General features: G+C 38.0%; 1 protein-coding gene across 1 annotated transcript in view; it reads right to left on the reverse strand.

The window, feature by feature from the left end:
• The window catches only part of nbas (NBAS subunit of NRZ tethering complex), a 185490-nt gene that overhangs the window by 137281 nt on the left and 38192 nt on the right, over positions 1-10017 (reverse strand). Inside the window, exons 22-23 of the mRNA XM_007552995.2 lie at positions 5870-5956; positions 4851-5004 (exon numbers count right to left, since the gene is read on the reverse strand). Coding sequence (XP_007553057.1) covers positions 4851-5004; positions 5870-5956 — 241 coding nt within the window. The remainder of the gene's footprint in view (positions 1-4850; positions 5005-5869; positions 5957-10017) is intronic.

Below are 10017 nucleotides of genomic sequence, written 5' to 3' on the forward strand. Positions count from 1 at the left end.
ATCAGAGTACTTTTTGTCAAATGTGATGAATGCTGGAAGGAACTTTGGAATTCATTCATTAGTGCAGTCGCTGTACGACAATGTATTTTCATATGCAGTTTTGTGTCTCTGCGCAATGTTGGTCACAATTGGACACCGACTATAGTGAATGTAGAGGGTGTAGGTAGCAATGTGACAGGTCAATAAAAAGACACTCCTGAGGTTACTGAAGTAGGATACAGAAAAAGCAACGGTATCCCAGCCAATCCTAGACCAAATAAAACCCATCAGTCTTTGCTAATATCCAATCATTATTCGTTCCACAATAAAGCAGACGATTTGGGCTTCCTGCTACTCGGATCAATAGAATTCCATCCAGAAGAGCAACCGATCAATATTGGACCACCTATACACTGGCAGCATGCCCGACCAATCGATGCGCACCTACCTGTGGATGTCAGCCAGTGATGATTGCTTTCTCCATTCCTTTAAAGCAGAGCCTCTTTGGCCAAGCGTCTTACACACGGACATAAGCACACTCGCATGCTACAGCCTACTGCTCATTTCAGTATATTTCTACTGAACAAGTAATTTCATATATTGCCTTGCTGAATGTACATTCTTGCAAACAAACAGAGGCATCAGGAGAAACTCAACCAGCTTGACTGACTGGATGCAGAAAGAGAGAGAGGGTTATTGATCGAAATGTGTGAACAGATCCTCCAGAGAGGGATTTCCCCATCTCATTGTTGACAGGTGAGATTTCAAAATAAGCATCTAGGTTTAAAATTGATTTTTAAAAATTTCCTTTTAATGAGACGCTAGACACAGTGAAAGAGTGACCGGAGTCTTCTCTGGTAGGAAGGAGTGTAAATTAGCAATGCTGCACACTGACTGCCAGCTGGGTGAAAGACAAACTTATTGATTTGGAAATACTTTCTCTCACTAAACTAAGACGCAGCGCACACATAGCCGAGTGTTTTTAAAAAAACGCAGCAAAGATATTTGTTTCAATAACGTAATCTTGTCCACACCTGATGGATTTAAGAAGTGTTCATCCACACAAACCAGCTGAATTACACAACTGAGCCGTAGTGTAATTCAGCAACATATAAACGTGACGTTTATTTGCTGCAGGCTGTCGTATGTTTACCTCTAAATCCCAAATGTCCACATGCAAACAAGGAGAATCCTCAACCCTTCACTTTGGCTAGAAGTTTTAGTATCAATCATTTTTAGTGCTAGTAAACAAATGTTACGTCTAAATGAAAGGATCAATCTTCTTAAAAATTGATTTGTGAAAGATTTAAGTTCTTTAACTTAAGTGAACCCTTACTGCATACATTATTGAAAGAAAAATGATCTGACTAAATTATAATTATTATTATTATTATTATTATTATTATCATCAACATCACCACTACTACAATGGGATTCAATTTAAAAAGCAAGAACTAACAAGCCATTTAATCAAGCAGTTTATCATAACAGCTTCACAGTCCCAATTACATCTGGACATAGTTTATCAATCTCCTAATCTTCTCCGGGATACATTTTCAAGTCTTGGTCAGGGTACGCCAATAAAATGGTCAGATTTCTGAATGTCTACTATGCCACATTAGCTAAATGCAGGCGTAGTTCAGTTAATTAACTTGTTTTTAATCAGCTTGTTTAATATTAGTGCAAGTCTATAAACAGTATAAAGGCCAAATGAAAAATATTTGATACAGTAAGCTCCTCATAACTGTGTCTGTATTGCTTAGTTAAAATGTCAATGCCAGAGCAATTAATGGTATAGCTTTAACTACAAAATTAATATATTATTAAATCTGAATAAAAATTGTTTTTGTTTAGTTTTAAATAAAAAAAAATTATAATTGAATAATTTTACGCATTTCTCACAAAATTCTCATTCAACATGGTACTTCCATCATATCATAAGCATCTCCTAATCAGCCCATGCCTAAATCTAACATTTTAATTATGACCCCATCTCCACCTCTGTTATCATTATTGATTAAGTATAATCATGCATCTTCAGTCTTTCTCTCCATTATCTCCCTTTTGTAAGTTCTCTATGATCCTCCAGCTCAACTGAAGCCTCCTTCTTCTCTCATCCTTTTCCAATCTTTTCTTTCAGATGTCGGTCTCTCATATTCTCTTCAACTCTGCTCAATTTCTGACCCACTCGTCTTCTTCTCTTCCCCTCCCACTTTCTAATAGAAGTCTTCAGCAGTCACTATAGCTGGCCTCTCTTTGAACTCCCTGCTTTCCCTGTAAACCAGCAGCCCCCTTTCTCATTTCTGTTTTTCAAAAGGCATCCCCTTATTTTGGGCCATTTTGTTGCAAGTGCAACCACCACTTGTTTTTAATATAATTTCTTTCCACCTCTTCAACCCCATATAAGTGGTAATTTTCTTCACACAGAGCTCTTTCCATGAGATTGCTTTCTTTTTTTCTATCGAAGCATCTGTCGGTGTTGGCCTCTCTTCACTTTGTGTTTGTAATGCGCTAACCTAGTGGGAAATGCTGCATTGGCCCTGCACTTATCTATGTTTTGTTTTTTCCTTTCTTGTTTTACACTCTCATGTTATGCTTTTGAAGCTTGTTCCTCTATATGAGTCATGTTGTCAATCCTCCCCCCCTCCCTCAGCATCTCGGTAGCCATCTCTCTATGACTGCTTCACAACACTCCAGCTTCCCCTGATGTCGCTCCTATTTAATCAAGCCTCACTTTCACTACACTAAATCATTCTCCCAAGCATCAACAGCAGCCAGATCATGATGGGGGGGGATGCATCGCCTTCCAAAAGCATGTAAACTTTTCATATTCCTCTAAGAATGAGGTGAAAGATCATTTTTCAGCAGGAGAACTCTAAATATCCAGCAAGAGCTATAAGTGGTTCTATCTAATTTTGTCAATTAGATAGAACCAATCAAAGTGCAAACCTAATTCCAACCGAAATTTTAATTAGATGTTAGAGTCAAAGATAACTATGGTCAGGTAGAGTGGTACATTCATTGTGTTAATGGAAAAGAAAAGCATGAATGATAAAAATGACTGCTGATTGCAGAAGCTATTATCAATGTAATATTCAAGAATAATATTGGGACTTTATGTCTTTCCTACTATCATGCAGCTCTAGTTCGTAGATATACAAAACTGGTAGAAAGATACCACAAAGGAAAGAGAGGCAAGAAGACTTGCTTCTGTAATTAAAATAAAATTGATTAATGAGAATTATTTTGGTGCATAAAAACAAATGCATGTCACACTTTAGGCTTCTATTTGAACAAAAAAGGAGGAATTATGCCTTATTTTAGCTCCACTTCACAACTACAAAGTATTTGGTGTCGCAATGTGACATGAAACCTTTATGAAACAAAGGGTTCTGGTGGATCTGGAAAAGTTCAAATGGTATGAATACTTTTACAAAGGAATTGAAATACCTGAATTTTTAGGATCTATGTCATTTCAGCACGTGTGAGAAAAAGTGTGAAGGCGCAGAAGAGGAGCGAGGCGAGTCCCAAGAGACTCCTGGAGTAACGTGTTAAGGAGAAGGGGAGATGAGTTCTAATTAAAAAGAAACAAGGGAGAGAATGAAAGGGAAAGCTGGTGTGATTCCTTGAGATTAACAAAGCCTACGATTTTTTTTCGTCCAGGCCCTCTAAGTCTCCCTCTCTCTAGTGCATGATGAAAGCAACAATTCCCCAGGTCTCACAAAAAATGAGCAATGGACCCCCAAATCTCTATTCCTCCATCCTCCTTGAGCTGAAGGAAAGGAATGAAATAGAGAAATGAAGGGGAACAATATGACTTCTGCCTAGTTAGTCCTTTCACAAAGATAAAGAGAGTGCTCTGACATATTTGATCCATCACTGTGAAGGAGGTGAAAAGGGGACAGGGTTGCAGTTTAGATGGTGTGGGTGGAGACAGTGGGCAGCTCCAGCGTTTATATCCCATTACTCCTCTAAACAAGTCCCATCAAGTCCTATTTTACAGCGCCGGCATCAGAGCGCAGATGACAGAAGCTTTGGTTTCTCTTCATTAAAAGTCCATATGGCCAATATGATAATAGCTGTCACAGACAGGATCAAAGTGACCTTGACTGATGGAGGTTGGCAACGTCTTTTCTGCATTATGAATCCACGCTCATCACACTTTTCTGCCCTCAATTATCTAAAAGTAGTGTGCAACAGCAATTATTTTTCCAATAGCCAGGCTTCCATTAATTGCTTTCTGCTGCTGCCCTGCTGTAAGTCACAATAAAGCAGAGGGAACCTGAAAAGAGTAATCAACGGGGTGCGTAAGATGTTTTACGTTAATGGGAGAAAATACCTGCGGTCTGAGCTGAATTCATTCCCAACAAGGGACAAGAAAATGTTTTCAAACTGAAAAGTGAGAGCAACGGGAAATGAAATACTTCAATTGTTGGAGGTTCAAAGCTAAAAGCCCTTTTGGCAAAGAGTTTTACACTCACTACTGTAGATGTCTGTTTGAACAACAGAGTTTTTGGTTTCCATCTACAAATGAAAGAAAGCGCTAAGAGGCGGCTATACTTGCGCCAATTAGGCCGAAATGTTACATCTGCCAAATATGAAATGTGGAAATATGCAATAAGCATGTAGATATGAGCACAACATAAAGTAAACAGAAAATACATACCTTTGTACCCCAGTTGTATAACCTTGGGCCATAACAATGACCTTAAGTAATCAATTTCTGTTTCAAGATGGCCTCACATTTCACTTTAGAATACTTCAGCATACATAAGCACTGTAAGGTACAACACTATTCCAAATCATCATCTCTCCATCATTGTGCTCAACAGTGTTATTTGGGGATCTGCTGTTTTTTCCAACGTTCATACCTGTCTGGAGGTGGAGTCGATGTCCTGGGCTCTGCTCCGGTACCAGTCGGATAGAAGCTCGATGGACGGTGTGGCTGTACGAAATCTTTGCAACTCTGGAGAATCCTCATATAGGAAACCGTCATCATCAAACGAGCTTTGGTCCAGAACCGCTCTAGATCATTGAAAGGGGAGTTTTTAATTTAAATGTAAATCACTAATTCCAGTCAAATAAGTTACTCACTAAAAGGGTATTCACAAGAATCAGACTATTTTTTTTAACTTGACTGGCCAATCAAAAGCTCAGCAGACAACAGCAAGGTTGAATGTATCACAGAAAGTCGTTTAGTTTTATCCATTTGAGCTTTGCCTATCATGTTCATTTTTGTAATGTTGCCCACATCTACTATGGAACATGCTGAGTTTAGAAATGAAAGCACTGCTGTTAACATTTCACACACTGATGAGGTAAGTGTGCATGACATGGTAAAGAAGTCAAACATTAGCATTTAGAGTCGATACTAAAAAAGTAAAGTATCTCCTTATCTCAAGAATGAAGATAAAGCATTATTGGAGGAAAGAATACCAGCATAAAAACATGTTATTTTTATTACCTAAGCAAAAATGAAACGCCAGGACAGATTTCCAAATAGACGATAATCTACATTGCCTCTCTACACCAAGGAGTAATAAAACTGTGCCTGAAAAGTAAAATTGTAAATGAAGCTGCCTCCCTCGTAATAGACAGCAAATGGCACAAATTGGCAGCACAACAGGACTCGGCATTAGTCTGATATGGCTCTATTTAACATTTGGATAATAGGATGTCATGTTTTGTTTCACATAATGATGCCAGCACAAGCATCTGGCCTTTATGGAACAGGAATTATCACAATTTTGCAATGTGGATGGGAGGCTTTTTGTTAATATATGGGCAGATCATATAATTACACAGTAAACCCTATGGTCTGAATGTTGGAGTTTAATATGCTTAAATGTGAAAGACTAAAAATCAGTTAGTGTTAATGTAAAGTATTTACCTGCACTCCTCTGCCTCACACCAGTCCATCTCTCTGTGTCTCTGCTCCTCCCAAGGGATCAACGCCAACTCCCCTCTTTCATCCGCACTGTAACAGAAAAAAGGATTAGGGAACAGCATCCACAAACGCAAATTTCAAATTACATAACTGAACAAACTAGCTTATCAGGACAACCACATAGCACCTGCAGTGCTGTGAAAAAGCGTGTGGACCCTTAAAGGTTTCTTCTGTTTTTGACAACCTGAATAAATAAATAAATAAAAAATGCAGCTTATGAATCATGAGTTCATTTATTAAGGTAAAAAGGCTTTCCAAAACAAACCGGGACCCAAGTGGAAAAAATAACTGCCAACTTTAATGCAGTCTAAATCAACTGGTTAGATATGTTTTTTGGTTCAGTAGACATGTGAAACTGTCAACTATACTGCCAAAACATTGGATCATAGCAGCTACAACAACTTCAACTCGTCAGAGAAGGTGTAGGATTGCGTTAATGATTCTTTAACCTTACACGCCGGAGCTGATGAGTCCCAAAAAAAGAAATTCCCATGCAAAAAGCATAAAAATGCCTACGCACAGAGACTACCACGGTGAAGAAAAGTGCATTTCTTTCTGTTATCTACTCCTCTGTGGACAGAGAAAATATGTACTGTGGCTGTAAACTCCAAGAGATAGTGCAGCTACAAATCATCTTCGGTGCCGTTAAAGGCCGAGTGCACACGTGCTGCAGCGGTTTTATTAGCACTGCTATAAATCCTATCCAATCACAAAAATACATGAAAAGAAAGTAGCAGGTCTGATTTATGTTGACTTGGGAAAAAATTTGTGTCAAAGATTTATAACGACACTGCAGCGCAAACTCATCCAAATTTGGAGAAGGGACCAAACCTAACATTACATTTATTAAGGACTTAATAAACTTGAGCAAATTCATTTTGTTTTATTTACTACTTGGTCTTTTTTCTTCATTAACGACAGCTCTGTTCGAGCGAGCAGAGTAAATATTGGTGAGCAGGCTCAGATATCAATAAGAGGAATAAATCATTCTGCATCCACAGCTCTGATCCACTTCACATCCGGGGAGCAGGGCCGAAGGGGTGAGGCGAGGATGCAAGGCATTTTTAACTCTTTGGGTTTACTGCGAAAACAATTTCAAACTACAAGTAAAGTTTTTCGACATCAACGCTTCTCAAAGTCCCCACAAAAGACCTGATCGATATTACAGAAGAATACCATATTCACCCTCCCTCCCCTTGTTTCAATGAAGCAAGACTTCAGTATATAGAGTGAGCCCCAGACAGATGGTGTGAGCGCGCTCCGTCTGCTGCAGTGTGGGAGTGAGTGCTGAAGGAGCAGCAGTTGGTGCTCACAAGCTGAGGGAAATGGAAAACTGGCCCACAGCGGCAGCTCCATGATGGATGCCCACTGCAGAGCCACAACCGCCTGACCTCCATACAAACTCAAGACATGCCTAATATAAAAAAAAAAGAAAGGCTGCACAGAACTGTGAGTGTGTGTGCGTGCGTGTGACTAGGCATGCGTGTAGATGGAAACCAGAAGGACAATTACTCCTGCGTAGTAAAAGTCATGACTCCAGAAGACCTTTTCCTTTGTTTATATATATGTATATAAATGTTTCTTTGTTAAAAATGTGTTTGATTACTGTTTACTGTAGCAGCCTCATAAGGTCTTTAAGCACAAATGTCCTATATAATAAAAATAAGGTCAGACGATCCCGACATGGGAGAAAACACACCAGACAATTGCAATCGTTGATTCAACTAGCCTATCGTCTATATTTTGCTTGAATTCGAATTTCATCACATTACAATGTAGTTTAAATGGATTTTATGAGACAGATCAACACAGCACAATTCAGAATTCTGAAGTGAAAGGATAAAAACTCATCTTACATTGTTTTTTGTTTATAAATATCTAAAATGTTTATCATGCATACATCATCGATATGTTGTAATGCCAAATGTTACTGCAGTTAAAGTGCCACGCTCTGCACATATAGACTGATATTTTTCCTCATTATTTGTAGCAAAAAGTTCAAGCTCAGTCAGCCTGGATGGAGCGCATCCGTGTCCATCTTTTTTGGGGGGGCACAGATTCTAAACAAGATTTAGCCCTAAACTTTGACTGGACCATTCTAACACATGATTAGGCTTTGATCTAAACCATTTCATGTCTTGGAAGGTGAATGTCTGCTTAAGTATCAACATTGTTACAGCCTCAAACAGATTGTATTCCTTGATAGTTGCGCATGTAGCTTCATCCATCTTCCCAGAGCATCCACCCCAAACATGATTGCTATGCATCAAAAGTGTACTTTTGTTCTAATATGACCAGAACACCTTCTTCTTGAACATGTTTGCTATGTCTCCTACATGGGTTGTGGCATTCTGTAAATGAGACTTCTTAGAATTTTCCTTTTCAGTGAACGAAAGCTTTTAATTTTAATTTCTTGTCCGTAAACTGAAGCAAACTTTACACCTGTTAATCCAGTTAAGCGTGTCTTTTTTAACAAATTTGTCTGTCCTCTGGTGCACCATTTAAAGCCTAGTGTCACTAATTTGGCTTTTAAAATGGGTAGTGATTTTAGGTTTGACAGTAAAGCGAGAGCATTGGTGAAATCCGGCTTTCTGCCGCTGAGGCAACTGGCCAAAATTAAACCCATCCTGTCAAAAGATGATTTGGAAACAGTAATCCATGCTTTTATTGCAATTTTGTTGGATTATTGTAATTGGCTGTGCCTTGGTGATAGCCAGTCATCCTTGTCACGTCTTCAACTGGTGCAAAATGCAGCCACCCAGCTTTTAGATGGTACATTGAGAAGGGAGCATATTATTCCTGCTTTATTCTCTGTACAATGGCTGCCTGTCAGTTTTAGAGTTAATTTTAATTTTTTTTATTTGTTTTTAAAGCTTTATGTGGAGTTATCCCACACCAACTCTCTGAGTTACTGCACTTGCACACCCTGTCTTCATCTCATTGCCATAATAAAATAGACAGGTCTCTTCAACTGATGTTTTTAAATGTAGTCTAAAGAATCAGCTTTTTGGTTTTGACTATGATCATATATGAAATGTTAATTTTATTAGGATTGTATCGATTTGCTGACGTGTATTTTCTGTAACGTAAGTATGCATTTTAATTTGTGTACTTTATTGTGTTTTATATTTTTATTCTTCCACATTTTATCCTTAGCACTTTGGCTTGTGCTTACAGTTTTAAAAATAAAGTTGGCTTCCTTTATTGGTCAACTTGTTTCTGCAATATAGAATCGAGTTTTCCTTACAGAAGCTACCATTTCTAGCTTTACTTTGATTTACACTTGTTTCAGTGCAGTGTAAAGCAATGAGTTATTTTAAGTAGCGGGGCAAATTAATATGAAACCACACACTCAAAAAAGTGCTTAGCAAAGCCGGCAGTTCTGCAGGGGTCCGGCAAACAATATGCTAATAAATAGCCCATTATGTGGCCAGGTTGTTTTAATAATGACCAACCAACGAGCAGAGCAAATTACAGCTGCAAACAAGTCTATTGAGAGTTGATCTGTACAGCCCACTACTTAAGATAAATAGACAATAAGAATTAAGGTAACCATGATTTCTTATTAAAGCACACAGGAGTCACATAATTAAAAGAAATAAAAATTATTTTAAGGTACTTAGTAGCAAGTCTAATAGAGTTAGCATTCATAAAACTAATGATACGAACCAAAGACAATGCTAATAAAAGTACCTCCTACGGGCCACAGAATAGATTAAAAAGAGAGAACAGGAATCTTTTTTTGTTGTTGTTACAGAAGGTCTTGTGTAACCACCTGTTTTATTTTTTTTTCCTTCTTGGAATAAACTTTTAAAAACTTTAAAGCAAAGTGATACAATTTTAAAGTAAATGATTACCATTTTCCAGCTGCAGATACGTAAATATGCCCTGATAAAACACTTAGTCTCTAGCAAGATTTTTAATGCCCCAGATTAATTACAATAAGTAAAGAAATTCTCCTTTTGCAGCAAGCTCATTTGTCACTGCTGCAGACTTGGAACAACTATGAAAATTAGCGTGATGCTGAATGAGTTATTGTTACATTTTAATTTGCAAAAATAACTGAAGGTACTTTTCCATTGTAAATTTAT

Source organism: Poecilia formosa, unplaced genomic scaffold (assembly GCF_000485575.1).
Source record: "Poecilia formosa unplaced genomic scaffold, Poecilia_formosa-5.1.2 Scaffold53, whole genome shotgun sequence".
Taxonomy (NCBI): domain Eukaryota; kingdom Metazoa; phylum Chordata; class Actinopteri; order Cyprinodontiformes; family Poeciliidae; genus Poecilia; species Poecilia formosa.